This window comes from Lepidochelys kempii, chromosome 12 (genome assembly GCF_965140265.1).
Source record: "Lepidochelys kempii isolate rLepKem1 chromosome 12, rLepKem1.hap2, whole genome shotgun sequence".
Lineage (NCBI taxonomy): Eukaryota > Metazoa > Chordata > Testudines > Cheloniidae > Lepidochelys > Lepidochelys kempii.
This window is the reverse complement of record NC_133267.1, coordinates 1,107,690-1,132,996: the sequence shown is the minus strand read 5'-3', so window position 1 is coordinate 1,132,996 and position 25,307 is coordinate 1,107,690. Positions and strand designations below refer to the sequence as shown.

General features: G+C 53.1%; 1 protein-coding gene across 3 annotated transcripts in view; it reads left to right on the top strand.

Moving 5' to 3' along the window:
- The window catches only part of ZNRF1 (zinc and ring finger 1), a 105,923-nt gene extending 81,207 nt beyond the window's left edge, over window positions 1-24,716 (top strand). For 2 of the 3 annotated variants that reach the window (XM_073307079.1, XM_073307077.1), the window contains 3 exons: window positions 19,306-19,411; window positions 21,551-21,641; window positions 23,476-24,716. In XM_073307079.1, the coding sequence (XP_073163180.1) occupies window positions 19,306-19,411; window positions 21,551-21,608 (164 nt within the window). In that variant the 3' untranslated portion in view covers window positions 21,609-21,641; window positions 23,476-24,716. Of the gene's footprint in view, window positions 1-15,905; window positions 16,705-19,305; window positions 19,412-21,550; window positions 21,642-23,475 lie in introns of those variants that run through there. The other variant, XM_073307078.1, reaches the window with a different exon arrangement.
- The last annotated feature ends 591 nt before the right edge of the window (window positions 24,717-25,307 follow it).

The following is a 25,307-nucleotide window of genomic DNA, read 5'->3' as shown; positions in this document are numbered from 1 at the left end:
TATACTCTTCCCTGGTCATATGTCCAACCTTACACTTCTTGTAAGCTTCTTTTTTATGTTTAAGATCCGCTAGGATTTCACCATTAAGCCAAGCTGGTCGCCTGCCATATTTACTATTCTTTCGACTCATTGGGATGGTTTGTCCCTGTAACCTCAACAGGGATTCCTTGAAATACAGCCAGCTCTCCTGGACTCCTTTCCCCTTCAAGTTAGTCCCCCAGGGGATCCTGGCCATCCATATTCTCCATAACACCAAGGGAATTTCCAGAAAACCGGAAGAAAGCTAATGTTGTACCAAGATTTTAAAAGGCAAATGAGATGACCCTAGTCTGACACTGATCACAGATAATGGAGCAGCTTATATGGGACTGATGGGTGAAATTCTGTGGCCTGCGTTGTGCAGGAGGTCAGACTAGATGATCATAATGGTCCCTTCTGACCTAAATATCTATGATCCCTTTTAGCCCAGCGCAAGCAATCCAGCATGAGCAGGGTCCTTTTACTGTTCCCTTACAAAAATTCCCCTATTTCAACCAGGTGACCATGAATGATATCACTCTCCTGAGGCTAACACAGAAAGATAAAGACCGAATGTTGCTTGAATTCGACCAAAACCCAGGACCATTCGCTGCCATGCTTTGTGCTGCAATGATTCCAGACTCCTTGCTACTGACTTGGCATGGTAAAGTGTCCTACTGTGGAGGACGAAATAAGGTAGCCCTCCCCAGAAACCTTCTGCAAAGGTTTTCAGAGCACCTCCAGGAGAGAATCATAGAATCATAGAATATCAGGGTTGGAAGGGACCTCAGGAGGTCATCTAGTCCAACCCCCTGCTCAAAAGCAGGACCCATACCCAGTTAAATCATCCCAGCCAGGGCTTTGTCAAGCCTGACCTTAAAAACTTCTAAGGAAGGAGATTCCACCACCTCCCTAGGCAACGCATTCCAGTGTTTCACCACCCTCCTAGTGAAAAAGGTTTTCCTAATATCCAACCTAAACCTCCCCCACTGCAACTTGAGAGCTTCATGGAGAAGTCCCTGGAGGATTCCCGCTCCATCCCCAGACACGTTAAGACTTTTCCAATAGCTGTACTGGCCACGAATGCATCCCAATTCTTCAGGGCAAATCAAACATTAACCACTATTGCTTTTAAACCCTGTACTGTAGTTACAAATGTGCACTCCCCAGAGCTGCCTTCTCCAGCTTCAGGGTCGGGGATCCTGCCTTGGAAGGGTATTGGCTCCAGGGTGATGAAAAGGTCCTGGCTGCCAGGGAGAATGGATTCACCGCTTGCCTGCTGCGCATTCTCCTCCTCCTTCTCATCTACAAAATCCTCCTTCCTGTTGAATGAGACTCTCCCCCCCTTGCAGGTGTCCACAGACAGTGGTGGGGTAGTGGTAGGGTCCCCGCCTAGAATGCCATGCAGCTGATCATAGAAGCTGCATGTCTGGGGCTCTGACCCAGAGTGACTGTTTGCCTCCTTTGTCTTTTGGTAGGCTTGCCTGAGCTTCTTGACTTTCATGTGGCACTGCTGTGTTTCCCTGTTGCAGCCTTTCTCCACCATGCCCTGTGCGATTTTGGCATATATATCAGCATTTCTTCTTTTTGATTGGAGTTCAGCCTGCACAGATTCTTCTCCCCATATAGCAATCAGATCCAGTGTCACCCATTTGCTCCATGCTGGAGCTCGTTTGCAATTCTGGGGGGACTGCATGGTCACCTGTGCTGCTGAGCTCACCACGCTGACCAAAGAGGAAATGAAATTCAAAATTTCCTAGGGCTTTTCCTGTGTGCCTGGCTGGTGCATCGGAGTTGAAAGTGCTGTCCAGAGGGGTCACATTGGAGCACTCTGGGATGGCTCCTGGAGGCCAATACCGTCTAATTGCGTCTGCACTACCCCAAATTCGACCCAGCAAGGTCGATTTTAGCGCTACTCCCCTCGCCAGGGAGGAGTACAGAAGTCGATTTTAAGAGCCCTTTAGGTCAACGGAATGGGCTTGGTTGTGTAGACGCAGTCATCTTAAAATTGACCTAACGTGGCTAAATTCGACCTAACCCCATAGTATAGACCAGGGCTCTGTGACTGGGCAACAAAATGGCAGATGAAATTTCATGTTGATAAATGCAAAGTAATGCACATTGGAAAGCATAATCCTAACTATACATATACAATGATGGGATCTAAATTAGCTGTTACCACTCAAGAAAGAGATCTTGGAGTTGTGGATAGTTCTCTAAAATCATCCACTCAACGTGCAGCGGCAGTCAGAAAAGTGAACAGAATGTTGGGAATCATCAAGAAAGAGAAAGATAATAAGACAGAAAATATCATATTGCCTCTGTATAAATCCATGGTACGCCCACACCGTGAATACTGCATGCAGATGTGGTCGCCTCATCTCAAAAAGGATATATTGGAATTTGAAAAGGTTCAGAAAAGGGCAACAAAAATGAGTAGGGGTATAGAACGGCTTCCGTATGAGGAGAGATTAATAAGACTTTTCAGCTTGGAAAAGAGGCGACTAAGACAAGATATGATAGAGGTCTATAAAATCATGAGTGGTATAGAGAAAGTAAATAAGGAAGTGTTATTTACTCCTTCTCATAATACAAGAAAAAGGGGCCACCAAATGAAATTAATAGGTAGCAGGTTTAAAATGAGTGAAAAAATACTTTGTGTTTAACACACTGTCAACCTCTGGAACTCCTTGCCAGAGAATGTTGTGGAGGCCAATACCATAAGAGGGTTCAAAAGGAAGCTAGATAGATTCATAGAATATCAGGGTTGGAAGGGACCTCAGGATCTAGTCCAACCCCCTGCTCAAAGCAGGACCAATCCCCAACTCAATCATCCCTCCCAGGGCTTTGTCAAGCCTGACCTTAAAAACTTCTAAGGAAGGAGATTCCACCACCTCCCTAGGTAACGCATTCTAGTGTGTTTCACCACCCTCCTAGTGAAAAAGGTTTTTTCCTAATATCCAAACTTAAACCTCCCCCACTGCAACTTGGGACCGTTACTCCTTTTCTGTCATCTGCTACCACTGAGAACAGTCTAGATCCATCCTCTTTGGAACCCCCTTTCAGGTAGTTGAAAGCAGCTATCAAATCCCCCCTCATTCTTCTCTTCTGCAGACTAAACAATCCCAGTTCCCTCAGCCTCTCCTCATAAGTCATGTGTTCCAGTTCCCTTATCATTTTTGTTCCCTCCACTGGACGTTCTCCAATTTTTCCACCTCCTTCTTGTAGTGTGGGGCCCAAAACTGGACACAGTACTCCAGATGAGGCCTCACCGATGTCGAATAGAGGGGACCGATCACGTCCCTAGATCTGCTGGCAATGCCCCTACTTATACATCCCAAAATGCCATTGGCCTTCTTGGCAACAAGGGCACACTGTTGACTCATATCCAGCTTCTCATCATTGTAACCCCTAGGTCCTTTTCTGCAGAACTGCTGCGTAGCCATTCAGTCCCTAGTCTGTAGCAGTGCATTGGATTCTTCCATCCTAAGTACAGGACTCTGCACTTGTCCTTGTTAAACCTCATCAGATTTCTTTTGGCCCAGTCCTCCAATTTGTCTAGGGCCCTCTGTATCCTATCCCTACTCTCCAGCGTATCTACCTCTCCTCCCTTAGTGTTATCTGCAAACTTGCTGAGGTGCAATCCACACCATCTTCCCCATCATTTATGAAGATATTGAACAAAACCGGCCTGAGGACCAACCCTTGGGGCACTCCACTTGATACCGGCTGCCAACTAGACATGGAGCCATTGATCACTACCCGTTGAGCCCGACAATCTAGCCAACTTGCTATCCACCTTATAGTCCATTCATCCAGCCCATACTTCTTTAACTTGCTCGCAAGAATACTGTGGGAGAATACTGTTGTTCCTTGCTAAAGTCAAGGAACAACACGTCCACTGCTTTCCCCTCATCCACAGAGCCAGTTATCTCGTCATAAAAGGCAATTAGATTAATCAGGCATGACTTGCCCTTGGTGAATCCATGCTGACTGTTCCTGATCACTTTCCTCTCATCTAAGTGCTTCAGAATTGATTCCTTGAGGACCTGCTCCATGATTTTTTCCAGGGACTGAGGTGAGGCCGACTGGCCTGTAGTTCCCAGGATCCTCCTCCTTCCCTTTTTTAAAGAGGGGCACTACATTAGCCTTTTTCCAGTTGTCCGGGACTTCCCCCGATCACCATGAGTTTTCCAAGATAATGGACAATGGCTCTGCAATCACATCCACCAACTCCTTTAGCACTCTCATATGCAGCGCATCCGGCCCCATGGACTTGTGCTTGTCCAGCTTTTCTGAATAGTCCCGAACCACTTCTTTCTCCACAGAGGGCTGGTCACCTCCTCCCCATGCTGTGCTGCCCAGTGCAGTAGTCTGGGAGCTGACCTTGTTCCTGAAGACAGAGGCAAAAAAAGCATTGAGTACATTAGCTTTTTCCACATCCTCTGTCACTAGGTTGCCTCCCTCATTCAGTAAGGGGCCACACTTTCCTTGACTTTCTTTTTGTTGCTAGCATACCTGAAGAAACCCTTCTTGTTACTCTTAACATCTCTTTCTAGCTGCAACTCCAGGTGTGATTTGGCCTTCCTGATTTCACTCCTGCATGCCCAAGCAATATTTTTATACTCTTTCCTGGTCATTTGTCCAATCTTCCACTTCTTGTAACTTCTTTTTTGTGTTTAAGATCAGCAAGGATTTCACTGTGAAGCCAAGCTGGTCGCCGGCCATATTTACTATTCTTTTTACACATCAGGATAGTTTGTCCCTGTAACCTCAATAAGGATTCTTTAAAATACAGCCAGCTCTCCTGGACTCCTTTGCCCCCTCATGTTATTCTCCCAGGGGATCCTGCCCATCAGTTCCCTGAGGGAGTCGAAGTCTGCTTTTCTGAAGTCCAGGGTCCATATTCTGCTGCTCTCCTTTCTTCCCTGTGTCAGGATCCTGAACTCGACCATCTCATGGTCACTGCCTCCCAGGTTCCCATCCATTTTTGCTTCCCCTACTAATTCTTCCCGGTTTGTGAGCAGCAGGTCAAGAAGAGCTCTGTCCCTCGTTGGTTCCTCCAGCACTTGCACCAGGAAATTGTCCCCTACCCTTCCCAAAAACTTCCTGGATTGTCTATGCTGTGTTGCTCTCCCAGCAGATATCAGGGTGATTGAAGTCTCCCATGAGAACCAGGGCCTGTGATCTAGTAACTTCCGTGAGATGCCAGAAGAAAGCCTCGTCCACCTCATCCCCCTGCTCCAGTGGTCTATAGCAGACTCCCACCACGCCATAACCCTTGTTGCTCATGCTTCTAAACTTAATCCAGAGACACTCAGGTTTTTCTGTAGTTTCATACTTGAGCTCTGCGCAGTCATACTGCTCCCTTACATACAGTGCAACTCCCCCACCTTTTCTGCCCTGCCTGTCCTTCCTGAACAGCTTATATCCATCCATGACAGTACTCCAGTCATGTGAATTATCCCACCAAGTCTCTGTTATTCCAATCACATCATAATTCCTTGACTGTGCCAGGACTTCCAGTTCTCCCTGCTTCTTTCTCAGGCTTCTTGCATTTGTGTATAGGCACTTGAGATAACTCGCTGATCGTCCCTCTTTCTCAGTGTGAGGCAGGAGCCCTCCCCTTTCGCACACTCCTGCTCGTGCTTCCTCCTGGTATCCCACTTTCCCACTTACTTCAGGGCTTTGGTCTCCTTCCCCCGGTGAACCTAGTTTAAAGCCCTCCTCACTAGGTTAGCCAGCCTGCTGGTGAAGATGCTCTTCCCTCTCTTTGTTAGGTGGAGCCCGTCTCTGCCTAGCACTCCTCCTTCTTGGAACACCATCCCATGGTCAAAGAATTCAAAGCCTTCTCTCCGACACCACCTACGTAGCCATTGGTCGACTTCCACGATTCGACGGTCTCTACCCAGGCCTTTTCCTTCCACGGGGAGGATGGACAAGAACACCACTTGCACCTCAAACTCCTTTATCCTTCTTCCCAGAGCCACGTAGTCTGCAGTGATCCACTCAAGGTCATTCTTGGCAGTATCATGGGTGCCCACTTGGAGAAGCAGGAAGGGGTAGTGATCTGAGGGCTTGATGAGTCTCGGCAATCTCTCTGTCACATTGGGAATCCTAGGTCCTGGCAAGCAGCAGACTTCTCGGTTTTCCCAGTCGGGGCGGCAGATAGATGACTCAGTCCCCCTGAGGAGAGAGTCCCCGACCACCACCACCCGCCTCCTTCTCTTGGGAGCGGTGGTTGTGGAACCCCCAACCCTAGGACAGTGCATCTCATGCCTTCCAATCGGCGGAGTCTCCTTCTGTTCCCTTCCCTCAGATGTATCATCTGGTCCACTCTCCGCATTAGTACCTGTGGAGAGAACATGAAAACAGTTACTTACCTGTATCTGCGTTGCTGGTACATGGACCCTCCCCTTTTTCTCTGGAGGTCACATGCTGCCAAATTTCTTCACCGTCCTCCTGTCCGCGCTGCGCAGCCTGCTCTGAATCTTCAGAACCTTGTGCCCGTAGAAGCATATCCTGACGTCTGTCCAGGAAATCTTCAGTTTCTCTTATGCAACGCAGGGTCGATACCTGTTGCTCCAGACCTTGAACCTTCTCTTCCAATATGGAGACCAGCTTGCACTTTGTACAGACAAAGTCACTTCTGTCCTGTGGAAGAAAGACAAACATGGCACATCCAGTGCAGGTCACAACAGCTGAACACTCCCCATCCATATTACCTTCCTTCTACGAGCTTCCTCAGGAGTTGTAGAAACTACTCAGAGAAGCTGGCAAGATGTAAGCCTCAGTGGGCTCTCCCCAGGCAAACTCCCTCTGTTAGGTTCTCTGCTGTTTGCTGCTCAGCTGGTTCACAGCTGACTGGCTTTTTGTAACAGTCAGGCCCACTCAAGGCTCACCTGGAAGAAAGCACTCCCAATTCACACTTTTCAAACAACCAATCAAGCACATGGTCAAACTGTCCCCACAACAGACACTCGGATACTCACCAACACAGCCTCCCTAATGCAGCCCTTATTCATGGAAGATAGGTCCATCAATGGTTATTAGTCAGGATGAGCAGGGATGGTGTCCCTAGCCTCTGTTTGCCAGAAGCTGGGATTGGGTGACAGGGCATCACTTGATGATAACCTGTCTGTTCATTCCCTTCGGGCACCTACCATTGGCCACTGTCCTAGAACAGGATACTGGGCTTGATGGACCTTTGGTCTGACCCAATATGGCCATTCTTATGTTCCCACCTGCAAGAGGGCCTAGTGCTGCACCGCGTGGGCGACATGTGGGTTTCATCTGTCCAGTGCCATTGAGGGCAGCCTGGACCTGGCCTGCTCCTGGGCTGTGAGCGCTAGGGACTTGCCCTGAGCCCCTAATCCTGTCCCAAGAGCCAGAGCAATTCCTGCCTGTCTGGTATTGGGAAGGGCCCATTCTCCTCAGTCCCTGAGTGGGAGCTGTGCCTCCTGGGTGGCAGCCCCCCTGTCTCATTCCATAGTCCTGTATGTTGTACTCAAGGGGCTTGTTTCCCACCCCAGCCCCCTTCTCCAGGTGCCTCATTCAGACGCCCTTGGCCTGGCAGCTCTGAGAACCCCTGGGTGGGGACCTCTTTGCCTTCGTGCTGCTGGTTCTTCAGTCCACATGGAACCCCTATCTCCCCTCTTGCATCCCCTCACCGTGTGTCATCCCAGGTGTAGGGAGCACGCTGGCTGTGTCTGTGGAGGGTTAGTCATGTGCTCCTGGCTTCTGCACGAATGGCAGGCACAAAAAGACTGATGGGCCTGGGGCCAAAGGACAGACCTGCTCCTGGATCGGGGTAGGCAGAGTGCACGGAATGTAGATTGTCTGGTCCCACCAATCCCATTGCGCAGAGGGGTTAGCAGTGGAGAGCTGCCTGCACAGATTCTCTAGTGCAGCGAGTGAACAGGGGCATTGAGCGGCTGTGGCAGGTGGAGCGAAGTCTGGAGAGGGGAGCTGGGTGTGGTGTGACGGAGGGGAGAGCCCTGCGAACGGGGCAGTGCTGCAGACCACACAGCGCAGCATTTGTGCTGCAGGCTCTGGTGCAATCAGCCTCTGAGCTGTCTCTCTCCGGAGAGTAGGCAGTGGGGGAACGATGCTAAGACGTGTTCAAGGCGAGCTGAGAAGCTTATGCTTTTTCAGTGCAAAACCCATTTCAGCTCCTAGCTCAGTCATGCAGACTTCACGGCTTCAGGCCATTATCCTGCAGCCCCAGTAACCTCTTTTGCTCCCCGGCCGGGACCATGTTCATGGGGATACATTTGCCCTGTGACTTCAGAGCCCCTGGGCTGATCTGTGCTCCCCACACTGAGCTAGGTGTTTGCGATGTCAGGTAGCCAGGGAGCCGCATGGTGCTGAGCTTGGGACTCAGCGGATTGGTCGAGGGACCGATCAAAATGTGTTCACATCCGTGCGATTGTCTGATGCGCTGCTTCCTGCAGCCCACCTAAGACACAAGGCCTAGAGGAAGGCCCTGTATGAATGGGAGGCTGGGAGCAGCTCTGTCAGCGCTCCTTCGTCCTGAACACAGGGCTTCCTGCAGCCCTGCACTTCCTTCCAGCCTCCCCTTTGGCCTCTCACCCGGGGTGGGGGTGCTAGGAGCTGGTGTGTCAGTCCATGGGTGCCTTGCTTTAAAGCTGGGGTGGGGAGGGGGTGAGGCTGTGATCTGGTAGCGTTCCCCTGAGGTTGGCAAGTGTCCTGGCTGTTGTGCTGCCCTTTGCTACTCTTCTGGATCCCACACAGCTCCTGCGTTCCACGTGGCTCCCGGCTTGAGACAGGTGCTCTGGTTTCAGCACGTCCCTACCCTCCTCGCCCTTGAGCCTGCTGGCAGTCTGCTTAGGGCGCTGGGGTTTTGACACCTCCAGAGCAGCTGTCTGGCTGGGTGCCCACTCCCTCATGCTGGCCTCCGTCACTTCCTTTCTTTATCCCAACTGCTGACGTCCTGGGCTCTGCTAGCAAGAGCTGGCAAGCTCCCGGCTGTGGCCTTATCCTGTGTGCTGCCTCCTTGCCTGCCCAGCCCTTCCAGGTCTGCTACCAGGCTGGGGGCCAGGCAGAGCAGGCCTTGGAGCTTCCCCCTTCTTCATGGTGCCTTCATGGACATTCTGTCCAGCTGAGCAGCAGGTTCTCCGGTGCGTGCCCCTTTGCAGGAGGCACGGGTACTACTCTGCTGCTTGGCTCATGCTGCTCCCTCACGGCCCAGTGAGTAGAGAGTCAGACCTGGTTCTGTTCCAGTGTCCGCGTACCACTGTGGGCACGAGTGGGGAAGCTCCAAGGTGTGTATATGTTCACGTCCGCTCCTGCCCTGTTCTGCCATGGTCTGCGTGCTCATGTACTGGGCACTCTCCCTCGCTGTGCAATGGCAATAGCGGGGCTCCTCTCCCTTGGCGAAGGTATGCTGCTGGTGAGGGCGTGAGGCAGGTGGTGCTGGGCAGGGACACCCTCCCCCATGGCTGGCACTTAGAAGGGTCCTGAGTCTGGGTATAGGCTCGGCTCTGGCAGGGCTGGGAGCTGGCAGGGCAGTTGATGACCTTCTCCCTTGTGAAGAAGATGCTGAATGATCCCTGTGCTGGGAACAGGCTGGAGAGAGAGGGCTGGAGAAGCAGAATTGGCATCAGAGACTGGAGCATGGAGGGCCAGGGTGGCGGACTCTGCAAGAAAGCAGGGCCCTGTCAGGTGTGCATAGAGGCAGGTGACCCAGCAGTGCAGCCTGCACACTTCCAGAGGCCGGTGTGAGAGCACCCTCACCTGCCAGTGTGGCATGTATACATGCAAAATCAGGGCCTGCTGCAAAGGCAGGGAATCTTAACAGCAGCTCCCGCTCAGCACGGCCTCTCTCCAGTGTGACAGGCTCCCCCAGTCCGTGTCCTCATGGCAGCAGGCAGGGATTCAGCCCCACCATATCCTGTGATGAGCCGGGCCGACTCCATGGCAACAGGTTTCTTGAGGGAGGCTGCCCCCTGTGTGCTAGCTGGCTCAGCTGGAGCAGGCATGGTTCTAAGCCAGAGAATGGGCACCGAGAGGGGAGCCAGTGATGAGGCCGTAGAGCAGAGCTCCTACACTGGGAGCTTGGGTGTGAGCAAGGGCCCGGGCACTTTAACCACCACCGTGGTGTGTGGAGAGCTGCTCCGGGCAGGAGTGTGTAAACTTCTAGCCACCACCTGGAGCTGTCTGCCCTGGCCCATCCCACTGTTGCCAGCCCGGGGGGATAAAAATCCCATTGTTTCATCAAAATTGAATTTTTAAATTTAAACCTATTTCAAATTAAATTTGAAATTGACAACCTACATCAAGGCCTAAATGTGTTATATCTATTAAAATTTGTTTAAATTAAATAAAATAAATAATAAGCGTTAAGTGGTTGCTGCTAAGTTTTAAAGCAAGTCATACCCCTGCCCTGCTGGAAATCATCAGCAAAGCACCTGGAACCAGAGTTTGCTGAAGTGCCAAACCATCTTTTGACAGCAATAGCCTCTTCTGCAAGTGCAGCAAGAATGTTCCTCATTTCACTTTATTCGACCTGGTCAGTTTAATGGCCAGCTCATTCAAAATGAAGAAACCAATTGAGAGTTGAAAAAGCAGGAAGGCTTGTTTTCCTCTTCCAATCTAGGAATAAAAACTAAGTATGACAGGATGAGCTCTGGTAGTTCTAAACTCTTGAAGGACCTGGTGACCAGAAACAATCAGTATAATTCCTTAACTACAGATTATCCTGCCTTTGTAAATCAGTCAGTTTTAAATGCAAGACATGTTTTGATAAACTTTGTGATAAATCTTTCTTATGTAGCCAGCATTTTTAAGGTAGCCGTAGTTAGTTAATAAAACAACACCAGAACCGTAAAATGCTGGATTTGTGCATTTTTAACTTTGAATTTCCATCCAAATCACAAATTAAAAAATTAATCTAGTGAATAAGAAACGCATCATTCAGCATTTTCTAACATAATAAATGTAAAAATTTTAAGATAAGTTGTGTAAGTTGCTTAAATAAATGTCATTATGCCTGGGGGAATTCTGCGCCTAAAAATTCTGCAACAAAAAATTTAAAATTCTTCACACACCATTTTAAATTTCTACAAAATTCTGCATATTTTGTCAAAATAGCACAACATAATCACACCAGTTTCAATTATTTTTGGTCATTTATTTCAAAATACCTGTCAGGAAGTATGTCTGTAACAATCCAGACAACAAAAAAGATTCAGGAAATGTTTTTTTGACAAATATATTCCTTACTAGGTATATTTATACAGAACTCTGAGTAATAATTCATTTAAACTACAATACAGAACCGTATTTCCTGCACCCCTCAGAAGCAGTGCAAAGGCTTGGGGGAGTTAGGGGTAACAGAGGAGCTGAGGGAGAGGGAAGTAATTTCTGGGAAGGAACCTGGTTGTGAACTTGTAGGGGGGTTGTGTATGGGTGGGAAAAGTATGGAACAAGGTTTTTTTGGGGGAGGGAGGGCAGGGAGGGCTTGATAAGGAACTTCCCTGATGCAGACCCTGGCTGACCCCTAGCCTCACCCTTTCAGTCAGGCACATCTGCCTCGTCCACATGTGCCCCTCCAGCTCCACTCAGACACCCACTCCCCCTATCCCCATGTGGTCTTCATAGAATCATAGAATATCAGGGTTGGAAGGGACCCCAGAAGGTCATCTAGTCCAACCCCCTGCTCAAAGCAGGACCAATTCCCAGTTAAATCATCCCAGCCAGGGCTTTGTCAAGCCTGACCTTTAAAACCTCTAAGGAAGGAGATTCTACCACCTCCCTAGGTAACGCATTCCAGTGTTTCACCACCCTCTTAGTGAAAAAGTTTTTCCTAATATCCAATCTAAACCTCCCCCACTGCAACTTGAGACCATTACTCCTCGTTCTGTCATCTGCTACCATTGAGAACAGTCTAGAGCCATCCTCTTTGGAACCCCCTTTCAGGTAGTTGAAAGCAGCTATCAAATCCCCCCTCATTCTTCTCTTCTGCAGGCTAAACAATCCCAGCTCCCTCAGCCTCTCCTCATAAGTCATCTGTTCCAGTCCCCTAATAATTTTTGTTGCCCTTCGCTGGACTCTCTCCAATTTATCCACATCCTTCTTGAAGTGTGGGGCCCAAAACTGGACACAGTACTCCAGATGAGGCCTCACCAATGTCGAATAGAGGGGAACGATCACGTCCCTCGATCTGCTCGCTATGCCCCTACTTATACTATACTTATACTTGCACCCCTCCCCATCATTATGTGGCCCTGTACCTCCCTTCCCCCTTGTGGCCCTGTGCCTCCACTCCCATTCAGCCCCGCCCATCCTCCCCCACTAGCTCTTATGAGCCCCTGTCTGATCCCCCAGCACCCTCATGCTGTCTTCCCATAGCCCAGGAGTTCTCAAACTGGGGGTCGGGAACCCTTGGGGTCATGAGGTCATTGAAGGTGGGTCGCAAGCTGTCAACCTCCATCCCAAACCCTGCTTGCCCTCAGCATTTATAATGGTGTTAAATATATTAAACAGTGTGTTTAATTTATTAGGAGGGTCGCACTCAGTATGAAAGGGGTCATCAGTGAAAAAGTTTGAGATCCACTGCCATAGCTCCTGTCTCCTGTCCTGGCCTGACAGGCTCTGTGAAGAAGGCAGGCTCTTTCTCTTCCCTAGCTGGCTGGGTGATGCTGCTGGGGTCTATTGCCACAGTGCCCTCTGATGGGCAAAAGGCAGAACTGCAGCAACATTTTGGCATTTCTGTACATGGTTTTCTGCACAAAAAATTAAAAATCTGTGAGGCTCATTAATTATGCATGTGCGCAATAGTACAGAATTTCCCCAGGAGTAATTAAATGTGTACAGTTCTAGTGCTACCCTCCGGGTTAGCAAAAAATAACCCTCAAAATCAGTGTAAAGCATATATCTGGCTGCAGATCCACATTTCAGTGATCACGAATGAATGAGACTCAGGCTTTCCTTAGAAAAATAATTTAAAAGTACAAATGCAAAACACAATTAAAATTAATTATTTAAGCCCAGGTTTCCTGTTTGCTGCTTTAAATCATGATTAAAATTGGTGATTTAAATTGCTTTGATTTAAATCTCTCCACCCTGCTGACAGCCATGGTGAGGAACTCAAGGCAAAATAATGTTGTGCAGAGATTGCTGGAGTGAGCAGAATGGTGTGGAATGAGCTGCCTGGAAACTAAGGTGGTAAGGGGACTGAGGGAGTGGATCTGGCCGTATGTCTGTCCAAGTAATTTGCCTGCTTCTCAGCTAATCTCATCAGCATGGTGCTGCCCACACACAGTTAATGTGTATTTGAAGTCCTCTCCTTGGGGGGGAGGGGGGGTTCTCACTGCAGTGCCTTTGGGTTTGTTCAGCTGCCACCTTAATGGTGCTGAAGCAGTTTACAGTGTGGTTGGTGCTGGAGGAGTGGCTGCAGCCCTGGACTGGGATTTTGGGGGCTCCCACAGGTGTCAGTCCTGTTCTGTAGTCGCAAGGAGAAGTGGGGCTGGTAAATGAGCAAGGAGGGGGTGTCAAGAGTGACCCAGCACCAGAGCATGTTTTTAGGGGCTCGGCGAGGCAGGAGGTACCACCTTTCCAGTGGGCATTGCCCAGTTACTCCAGCTGGAAACCCCCTGCAGTTTCAGTTAAACTTGGTAGTCCTCACTTCCTGTCCAGGAATGGACTGGTATGCTTGTGCACTGCTAGGCTGTGCTACACCCGAAAGGTGGCCACAGAGCCATGCTGGGTGAGGTGGTGTGGCACGCTAGGAGTTGGAGGGCATTCTTTGGGCGTTGTTTCTAAGAGGAGCCATTGCAATCAACTTGCCAATTTACCTGCGCATCAATATTCTAACTCTTCAGCCGGGTCCTCTTCCACTTGAATGTGCCCGTGTATCCCCACCCCCACATGGCACGGTGCCCACCAGACGACCTGCTTCAGTATGGGAAACCTTCCTCTGGGCACACCACACAGCTGTGAAATCCTAGCAGAAATCCCAGCTGCCACCAGACCTGGAGCAAGCAGCCAGCTTGCATAAAGCTCACAGGGCAGCCAGCGTGTGGAGGGAGCCCAGCTGCGCTTCACGCTTCCCGAGGCTCATTCAGGAATTTCACAGAAGCCTGCAGTGCCTGATGGGATGCGCCCAGGTCTTGGGCTGGGCGGAGCCTTGTCCAGACTGCTAACAGCTGTGAGCATACTCGGCTGGCTGAGCAGGACGGGGGAGAATGGCAGCAGAGCATCTGCGCCAGAACACACCCATTTCCAGCCAGGACGAGGCTGCAGCCAGCCCCTGCTCTGCTATAGAAGCAGACTAGCCAGGCTGTCTTCCTGCTGCCCGGAGACCCCGAAACGCACTGCTGCAGGTCCTAGTAGAGGGCTGGTAGGGCCCCTCTGCACTGGACTCAGCGTGGCTCCTAAAGCCCTGGAGGCCAAGTGGGGTTGTTGGCTTGCACCCATGCTGCAGTACAGGTGGTCCTGGTGCTTTCCAGGCCCTGCCCCCAGGACCCAATCTACTAGGCATAGGTAAGGGGGACTGGCCAGGAGAGCAGAGCCTACCTTTAATGACCCTTGGCCAACCCTCCCTCCCTGTGGCATTTACATAAAGACACCCACTGAGCTGTCTCCCTGTGGTTTGGTCTCTCACAGCCCCACGCCCCACCCAAGTTCTGTGAACCTGTTCAGAGCCTGACTGGGACCTGGGTCTGCAGCCGAGCAGGGCAATGGCCTTGCAATTTATAACTATTCCCTTTAAAACAGAGGCCCGCAGAGCCCAGCGCAGGGATCCCACTGGGGACTTGTCACAGCCTGAGTCTCTCGCGTAAACTGTCTAGAGTGCAGCCCTGTTGGCTTCCATGGCTGGCACTGCTGCTGTGCGAACAAGGAGGTAAACCCCCCCGAAGCCAGGCCTCCCTCCCACCTCACCCCCAATGCCAGGGACTTGCCAAGTGGCAGCAGCCCAACCAGTAAGGGCAGGAGGTGATGCAAAGTGCAGTTACACCGGCATTTGGTGCACAGAATCTGAGTTAAACACAGGTTATTTTGCTTCGCTACCCTGCTAAACCGGCACTGCCAAGGTGGGCAGCCTGGGGCATTGAGCTGGCTCCAGGCATTGGGCCTGCACATCCGTTTTGTTTTCAGGCCAGTGAACCCTGCCAGTTTGACCGCCCTGCGGCTGTAGTCCTCAACACAGAGGCCAGGTGGAGCCCGGGGCAGTGGTGCCAGCCCACGCTGCCCTCCCTGGCAGCAATCGCCTACGCTCTGGTGCAGTGGGAGCAGGGCCCCGTTGCATTGGACTCTGTACAGCCTATTCCTGAGCTCAGGGGCAGCAAGAACAGCCTATCCAGGGAAATGGGGGGTTGGCACAGCTGGGCGAGCTACGGAGGCCTGCTTGACTGTCATCCGTACTTGGAGTAGAGGAAGGGAGTAGGGCAGGGGGCAGTTGCAGCTCCTCACCTGCCCAGCTGTGGTCAGCGCCCAGGAGTAGTTGCTGCGAGAAGGGGGCGGCTGTGAGGGTTAGACTGTGGTGAAAGCGGGAAGGGGTGTACGCAGGTTCTGGCATGGCTGTCCAGGTTGGAAGAACAGTGGGAGGCGATAGGCCGGCTAGCTATGGTGGGCTGGCCTGGGAGCTGTGGGAGGGTCAGGGCAAGCCGTCACTGGGGCAGGAGGGGGCTGAACAGTGTGTGGGGCAGGGAACCAGCCTGGGCTGCAGCCAGCCCACAGTCACTGAGCAAACAGTGCTGCGGCCGCAGAGGCCAGCATGATCTCCTCTGGGGTCACTCCCATGGTGCTCGTGGCCTGGCTTGGCAGCGGCTCTGGCCTGTGCACTGATGCTGGCAGGCCTGGGGGGCGGCGTGGGAGCTCTCTGTGCTGGGGGGTGGCACTCACCCATCAGCTGGGGTGGGGAAGCTTGGACCCGGTGCCGGCTGCCAGTGCTTTGAGCAGAGCAGCGCAGTGCTGGGAGCGGTCCTGACCGTAGCGGTGTGGTGGTGCCAGGGATCTCCGGAGCAGCAGCGCAGCCGGCTGTGTCTCAGGGTGGCTGGTAAGTACGAGCATGGGGCTGGCTGCAGGGAGGCTGCTCTGGGGCCAGCCCTGCGCTCTCCTTGCTGGTGCTGCCTCCCAGCTCTGGGGTGGGAACCTGCCATGGGAAATGGTGTCAGCCCTGCCCCCTCTCTGTCATTGACTGGGCCGCAGCTGGGCAGGCTGTGCTCTGGTTAGCCCCCTGCTAGGACTGGGGTGAAATGCCAGGGGAGCGCGAGGCTGCTGTCAGGCGCCACCCGCCCCTCTGCGCCCTCCCACCAGCCCCGTGCAATCTGGGCCAGCTGTCCGTGCCAGGATTGTGCTGGGACCACACCTTCCCCGTCACGTGGGAGTCCCTGGTGCGCCGTGAGCGGGACTGGGTCCCTGGGAACTGGAAATCAGGTCAGGGGGAGGAGACTGTCTGCATCACATGCTGGGTCCCCCTCGTCCTAGGGGGACGGATTAGAAAGCGCAGTTTCATTGTTGCTGGGCAGCTTCCTGCCAGTGCTGCTGCCTCTATTCCTGGCAGCGTTCCTGCTCTGAGAGCCGGGGGCTGGAGCGGCGTTCGTCTGCCCTGCTCTCTGCAGTGTCTCCTGCTGGAGTGGCGCAACTCCGAGCTCCCTCCGCAGCCTGGCCAGCATCCCCCTCGTCTTCCTCCTCCCCTGTCCCTCCAGCTCCCAAGCAGAGGTAGTGTTTTCATGTGCTTCCTGCTGGGGTGGCTGGGAAGGGAGGCACTGGGAGCCCCCCGCAGCCTTTGCTCCGGCACCAGTCCCTGCAGCAGCTGGGAGCTGCTGGCCAGACACCCTGAATGCTCTGGCAGATGGATGCTTAAATTATATCCTTCCCTGCAGTGCCTACTGGGCAGGCGTGGCCTGGAATCCCTCCTGCTTGGGCTAATGCCGGCACCGTGCTGTCCGAGGGAAGCAAACCTCTCTGCAGCCTTGGAGTGGGGGTCATGGGATTTCTCCGCCTACAGTGAGCGGGATGGGGACAAAGTCTGCACAGGGTGAGAGGCCAGTGCTGGAAAGCAGGGCTGTGCATGGCTCCCGAAGGCGGCAGCAGGCAGGTAGGACTCTTGGGGCTGGCGTGCACCCAAAATCCTCCTCAAGTGCTGCACGGAGCTGCTGGCCCCCACCATAATCCGAGCGGGGCTGTCCACCCTGGCACTGAGTCCACAGACGCCCTGGCATGAGTGTCTCCTCTGCTTCCCACCACTGTGTCACTGGAAACCCCTGTGCAGGGGCGTGGTGTGCTGTGGGGTGGGGCTGGCTCTGGCTTCCTGAAGCCAGGGCTGGCTTGGCTCTGCAAAGCCCCAACCCAGGCCGGCAGGTCTGTGCCCTGCACTTGTAGCTGGCGCCCTCTGTCCATGCTGAGGGCTCCTTGTGTCAGAGCCATGAAACCCCATGGCCACGGGGCTCGGCAGGCTGTCTGTCCAGATGCTGGGAGGCAGGACATGGGGACAGCAAGGAGATTATAGTCCCAGGAGAGGGGGCAGCTGGCTTGCTCCCGGCGTGCTAACAACTCAATCTGCATGGCCTCCGCCAACCCCGGCCACTCCCCAGCAAGGGCACGGGGATGCCTTTGCTGGTTCATGGGGGCATGTGAATTCAGAGGCTGGTTTTGGCCCTTGTGAAGATGAGGAGCTGATAGCACTGGCATAAAGCAGTGCACTGGTTGAGCAGCCTTTGCCATGCCGTGGCTCCCCACACAGCTCTGCCAGACCCCTTGGGGCCAGCCAGCAGCCCCCTGCCGTTCCAGTCCAGACCACACCTCCCCCATGGGAAAAACTGGCCCTTTGCATGGGACTGAGCCATGGCCCGAGTTGCCAATTAGTCTGAGATTCCCAGGCTTATCTCGTGACTGACGCGAGACCCAGTTCCAATGGGCAGAGCCCGCCCAGCTGATGTGCTCTGGGCATGGAAAAGCAGCACAGGTTTGGAAGTGGTCCTGAAGCGGGCGGTGTCTGGGCTCTCCCTGGGGGTGATTCTGCCTCGCTCGCTGGCATTTGCCCGGCCGGCGGTTGGAGTCCTACCCCATGGCTAGATGGGCTGGGGAAATGAGCGCATAGCAGCTGGCGTGCCGTCGCTTTTGTCTGTGCGGGGGGCAGAGCGCAGAAAGCCTGTGTTCTTCCTGCCAGGTCCTGGGAGCTGCCAGCACAGTCTCAGGGCCAACTGCTTTGCCCTCGTGCCTCCAAACGCTGGGGGCCTCCTCACCCACCAGCATGTGCTCTTGCTGCTGTGCCTGGCCCCTGGAGAAAGTAGCCCTTCGGGGGCAAGGGTGTTTATTTCTCCTTCGCCAGTGTGGCCCAGAGCTAACCCACTTCCCTGCCTGGCGTGTGTCCAGGTGATGCAAGACAAGGCTCCAAGCAGCATCCCTGCTCACAGCCTGACTCACTTCAGGGTCCAGGTGCAGCCTTATCCCCCCGGATCAGCCGCTGGCCTGCCAGAGAGATGGGCCCTTGGGCAGCAGGACGGCAGTTGGGGGTGAAGGGGCTGCTGGTGATCTGCGTTTCCTGCTGGGCCCGGCTCTGGCATGGCTGCTAAAGCTGGCTGAGGAGCCTTAGTGTTGCAAGTCGCTGTGTCTAATCCTCCGTGCGGGTAGGAAGGATGAGCTGGGGAGTCTGTTTATCTACCTTTGTCCTGTGTGGCCTCAGCCAGGGCACTCTGTGCCTCAGTTTCCCCTCTGGTGACCATGGGACAGTGGTTCATTAGCTCGCAGTGGTGCTTTGAGGTTTCCTTTGTGTCTGCACAGGGCAGTAGAAAGACAGTTACTCAGTAAGCATCCCCAGGGGTACAGGACTCTCGGGGATCAGGGCCACATTGCATTCTGTGGGGATGTGGATCACCACCTGTTTGTGCAAGGGGCCCAGGTGCCACGTGGCCAGTCCAGAGGGGAATAGGACGGGTTGTGGGGAAAGGGAGATGCTCCTTGCCCTGCAGCCAGCCTGGCCATAGGGCCAGCTCCTGTTTGGGGGGCCCTGTTACTTTACTGGAGCATGAGGGCTGCTCCCGTCCATCCTGGGGTCAGAGCTGCATGGAGATGTGACCGATGCAAGCTGTGTGCATCCTGCATCTGGTCTCCCACCTGCCCCATGCAGCAGCCTTCGCAGGGCCCTAGTGCCCACAGCCCCCCATGTCCGCAGTGATCAGTGTCGGGGGTGAGCGGACAGCGTAGCAGGGTGGAGCTGGGGCCTGGTGTTTGGCCTGTGGGAACTGCTCGCTGGGGACAGCAGTTGCCCGGCATGCTGTTTGCCTCTCTTCTCATTTCTCCTCTTTTGGCCCCTTTTAGATGACGTGCTGACTAAAGACGCAGGCGAGTGCGTGATCTGCCTGGAGGAACTTCTGCAGGGGGACACGATAGCCAGGCTGCCCTGCCTGTGCATTTATCACAAAAGGTACCGAGCCAGGCATGTGCCACTCCCTGTGGAGCGGAGGGAAAGGTGCGGGGCTGGCTCAGCTTTGCCTCTGCAGGACGGCTGCTACTGGGCAAGCCCCAGGCAAACCCTTCCACGTCCCACTCGCCCAGGGCACGCACCCACAACCCCCTTTTCCCCTCCACTGCCACTAACTAACTGCGTGGCCTCAGGTCCTTCCCCTCCCCGTGCCACTGTGGCCCTCACTGCCAGTGGTGATGTTCCCCACGCCATGTGTTCATTGCCAGGCTTCAATGGCTATGAAGCGCTGGGGAGCCCTGGCTGCACCCCCAGGAGCTGGGCAGGGTCCCATGCTGGCTGCGGGAAGCGGCTGCTGCCCCATGCTCTTGGGGAAGGGAGAGAAGCTGGAGACAGGTATTTGTACCTGGTGGTATGGGCCCCAAACACCAATTTCACCCTCCTCCGTATAATATCAGAGCTAATTTTGATTCCATTAGGCGTCTGGTTACAGGCTCTTGAGCTGATTTCACTTTGGCCCAATGGTGCACCAGCACTGAGGCTCCCCCACTATGAGCTGAAATCACTGAGTGCTGTTAAGGGGGGGGGGGGGGGCTATAGATATTTTTAAAAAAAGGGGGTGGGGGGAGGGATAGCTCAGTGTTTTGAGCATTGGCCTGCTAAACCCAGGGTTGTGAGTTCAATCCTTCAGGGAGCCATTTAGGGATCTAGGGCAAAAATTCGGGATTGGTCCTGCTTTGAGCAGGGAGTTGGACTAGGTGACTTCCTGAGGTCCCTTCCAACCCTAATATTCTATGATTCTGTGACCTGGGGGGAATAGATGGGACAGGCGAGTGGGGTCTGTTGCATTCCCAGGGGGAACTGATTTCCTTTCCCATACCCCTTTGCTCAATGCTGAGCTCCTGGCTACCAAGCAAATGTTCCCGGACCCATCTGCGTAGTGCCCAGCAGTGCCCTGTCTGCTCCTGGGCGTAGCAGTACAGTTAAAGCCTCTCAAAGGGCTTCCTGGTTCACTGGCTGCCACAAGAGGTATCCCAGGGGGATCAGACCACAAGAGTTCAGCCCCTTAGCCGCACCTCCTTCCAGTGGCACGGCAGCCCCTAGCACCATGCTGGGCTATTGGCTGAGCCCTGGGCTAGGGGGAAGCATACCCCCAGAAGTGACAGCACCCTGATTTTCTCGTAAAGCCCCCAGCCCAGGCAGGCCCTGACCCTGACCCTTAGCTCGTGACCTCTCTGGCATTGTGGCATAAGGCAGTGTGCCTGGAAGAGAGCATTTCCTCAGAGAGGAAGAGGGCAGAACTAATGCAGGGGAGGCTGTGAGCCAGGTCCGGTGGCACCTGTCCTGAGCCTGCTCCAAGGACCTGCCTTCATGGCAATAGCGGGCGCTGTGCTGAGGCCAAGCTGCGCGTGTGGTGTACACGTAGATCCCCGTCTGTCCTCACAATGATGAGACAAAGCAGCAGTGTGAACGAATCCGCCAGCATCGAGTGAAGGATTGTGGAACATGGCTGCTTTGGCACCCTTCTGTCTGTCTGAGCCCCGTCACTGGGTTATCTGAGCACGAAAGCTTATGCTCAAATAAATTTGTTAGTCTCTAAGGTGCCACTAGTACTCCTTTTCTTTTTCCCAGTCTTCAGTGGATCTATCCTCCTGGGGGGGCAGAGCAGGCCCCCATTGGACAGATAGTGAAACTGAGGCACAGATTGACTGGGGGACTTGTCCAGACACCCAGGGAGTGTGTGGAAGAGCAGGAAATTGAACCTGCTCTACCGAGTGCCTGGCTAGTGCTCTGACCACAGCCCCACCCTTCCTCTCCTAACAGTGGCTACCCTGGGTGCTGAACCAGGACTCCTGGCATGGCCAGCACGAGCCACTCCCCTGAGCCACCTCAGAAGCCTATAGCAGAGTCTCCTTTACCCCAGCTTTCCACCTCAGGCGCAATGATACAGGGTGCCCCTCCCACCTGTTCAGCAAGTCCTTCCCTCCTGGCACTCGGCTAGCAGCGCCGGGGTGAGAATTCTGGGCATCTCGACTAGAAAAGCTGCCTTATGAAGCAGTTTGAGCCGAAGGAGGCACCTGGCAGAGCAAGTCCGCTGCCTGCTCCATGGGTACTAAATGACGGTCATCTCTCTCTCCCCAGCTGTATAGATTCGTGGTTTGAAGTGAACAGATCTTGCCCAGAGCATCCTTCTGATTGACCTGCTGGGCATGCCTGCTGACTTCTTTCTAAGGTGAGGCTCTTTCTAACATAGGATACCCTGACCTGCCTCTGGGTGTGGAGCCAAAGGGATTTGTAGCTCCTGGATTTCTGCTCTGTTGTGCAGCTCTGTGATGTATAAAGAAGGCTTTGGAGCAATGTATATGTCCTATAGGTTTCTTTTACCTTAGTGGTGTCAAGTCTGGATGTTGGAGGATCTATAGGAAGTCTTGGAGGTGGTTAGTGGAAGTTCATACACCTTCACTAGAGAGGCAGGAGTGAATGAATTTTTTAAAATTACATTTCTTCCAAGTGTGTGTGAGTCACTGGAATTGAATAGTAAACCAACCCCAAAGCAAGTATTCACCTGTCTCAGGATCTCTCCTCCCTGGGGCCAGGTGAGAGCAGCATTAAATCTCTCCCCCGGCGAGGGAGGCTGATCTCTGGTTGAGCTGTAAAGAAAATGCTTTGTTTTGCAGTGACAGTGTCAGAGCGCTGAGGTCAGAGTGCTGGGCCGGTGTGATCTGAAATAACCGGGGCTTAGTCTGAAAAGCAAATTGGGGTCATTTGTTTTTATCAACGTTCAAAAGCAAAGTATCGTTTTAAGTGTGGTTCTGCTGCTCAAAATGACACTAAAAATAGCTGCCTCTTTCTTATCTCATCGTGGGCATCTGTCTGAGCTGCTGGCTTCTGTGGCTAAGAGATGGGTCTGCTGGCTCTGTGGGGGCCAACCCTGTCCCGGGGGAGGGAATGGTGGCTGTTCCTTCCTGCGCATCAGCACCAGAACTGAGCCCTCTGTTTTAATCAGCTGCACCTGTGCAGAGCTCACTCCTAGTGCATGCGCGGGGTCCCGGGGCACAGCACATGGCCTGCGGAGCCTGCCTTCCTGGTGGCCGTGTCCGAGAGGGGCAGGGGCTGACGGGGAGAAAGTTGTTGCTTCAGCTTGTCCAGTGAGCCACTTTGCTAGGGAATGGCCGAGTGAGGACAGCCGGAGCTCCCCGCCCCGTGCCAGGGTTATCACTTGCACCATCTCCTGTGTCACTTGGGATCCAAGTAGCACTGCCAGCAGGCAGGGCAGGGTCCACCTGGCTTCACGCTGGGAGAAGGGCAAAGGGCTGACCCTTGAAATTGGTCGACTGTGTAAATGAGACCGGACATGTTCAGCGGGAGGTTCCAAAGCTTTGACTAATGCAAGTGAGAGAATGTCCCTCCTGGCTGAGGTGATCCGAGCCAGCTAAGAAATCGGGACTCAGTTTCCCTAGGCAGATTGGAGAATCCCACCTTGTGTTCAAGGGCTTGTCCACACAGCCCAGCAGCAGGGACTACGGGGGCGAATTGCAGCACTTGCTGAAGTGGTGCGCTGTAACCGCTGTATGGTGACTCCGCTAGGGTGAACTAAAAGGCACCAAGGTCACGTTCACTAGTCCTGTTTGAAACGGGGCTAGCTGAGCATCAGCTCGGTACCTTTTAGTTCACCTGAGTAGGATCTACACGGGGCAGTTACACTTCGGGGGACACTGCAGCTGGCTGCCACGATGTGCACTGCGGGGCCATGTAGATGTAGCTTCAAGTCCAGCGTTGTCCCTTAATAACTCCTTGTCCTCCAGGGATCGGAACGCTCAGCAAGCACGAGTTTAACCCTTTCCTGGAGACTGCACAGCTCCCTGCTTGTGTCCCTTCTGCAGCATGGGGTGGTGGAAGCTAGACGTGCACACGCTGCCACGCACTGGGGCGGCGGGTCTGTCTGAAGGCCCATCTGCATGCACACTGAGCACGCAGCCATGGGGTGCTAGAGTGCACTCCACCATGGAGCTGGCCTGGCTGGGCGAGGCAGGTGTGGTGACATTGGGTTGTCGCTCTCTCTACAGGGCACCTTGCTGTACCTGCCACTCATCCTCTCCCCTTCCCACCCGCCGCAGCCGGGAGTTTCGGGATGACTCTTCAACTCCTCAAAAACCAGAAACTTGAAGGCACTTGAATGCTGCAGGTTTTTTTTTTAAATTTAAAGGGAAAATCAATACAGGCGAGCCTGTCCCTGCAAGCAGAGCTGCCTGCTCTCCATACTTTCACCTCCGCAGCACCTGACATGGGGGGAGAAGAACCTGCCAACCAAGGGAGAGGAAGCAGGAGCAGTGAATTGCGACCCTGAAATGAAATTCCATCATGATGTTTGGCTCAAGGGCCTTTTCTTCCAGCCGCAAAAGGAAAGCTGACCTGGGACAGAGGTGTCACGGGCCGACTGGCCAAACGGAGCACGCATTATTTATTCCTATTGAAACCCCGGTGAATTCCTGTATCCCTAGCGAGCACCTCTGCTCTGGGCTGGGCCTGGCACCGTGAGCCCTGCTCACTTTTGCACTGACTACGGATTTTTTTTTTTTCCCTTTGAGGACACCAAACTGTAATCAGCCGAGCATGACAGGAGACGAATGGCCCCCAGCAATGGGGGCAGTTTCTGTTCACCTGCAGGAGGCATTGTAGGTCTGTCTTTAAAGTGTTTACAAAAAAACAAAACAGTTCAGTGTCGACTGGTGTGTTTGCCTGCTGATGTTTACGGACTGACTGCTCTTGAACTGGGCTATCAATGCTCAGTGACTGAAATAGCCAGATGCCACCCAAAAAGCTTTCATCCCCTCTCCTACCGCCTTCCACTCAGCCTCATGATACCTAGTGGCCAAAAAAAGGATTCCTTATTTCTTTTGATGAGTCTCCACTGAACTTTCCCCTCCTTTTTTGTGTGTGTGTAAGGGGGGGAAGGTTTCATTACAGTTAAAGGTTCAAAGTCATGCACATCCTACAGAGACGCTGGATCCTTTTTATTAGGAATTTTTTTGTTCCAGACAGAAAAAGGAAAGAGGGGGGATTTTATTAAAGCAACCCCTCCCCCCCCCACACCTGCTGTTGAGGAGAGCAGCACATGGGAGGAGCATTTTAGCCGTGGCAAAAAGTTTCCCAGCGGTGGGCTTGGGCCTTGCCGGAAAGGTTTCTGTATTTATATATTAAAAAAAAAAAATTAAAAATTAAAAAAATTGTTTGGAGCTTGGGGGGAGGGGAGCTTTCTTCATTAGTCCAGGTGTTTTGATATGGTATTAAAATACTGTTCAATAACCTCCTCGCTGCTTTATTTCAATGGTATTGGTGAAGCAGTGTGGCATGGGAACAGGATGCTGCCAGGGCCCTGGCACCAGGTGAGTGGGGCTGGAGCGGCAGGATGCCCTTCAGTTGCTGCAGCTTACATGTGGGGGTTGCTGGGTATGGGGTGGGGTGTCCTTGTTCGGGGCATTGAACAAGGATGAATGGACAATAAGGTGGATAGAAAGTTGACTAGATCGTCAGGCTCAATGGGTGGTGATCAATGGCTCCGTGTCTAGTTGGGAGCCAGTATCAAGCAGAGTAGACCCAGGGGTCAGTCCTGGGGTGGTTTTGTTCAATATCTTTATTAATGATCTGGAGGATGGTGCGGATTGCATCCTCAGCAAGTTTGCAGATGACACTAAAGTGGGAGGAGTGGTAGATACGCTGGGGGATAGGGATAGGATACAGAAGGCCCTAGACAAATTGGAGGACTGGGCCAAAAGAAATCTGATGAGGTTCAACAAGGACAAGTGCAGAGTCCTGCACTTAGGAAGGAAGAATCCCATGCACCGCTACAGGCTGGGGACCGACTGGCTAAGCAGCAGTTCTGCAGAAAAGGACCTGG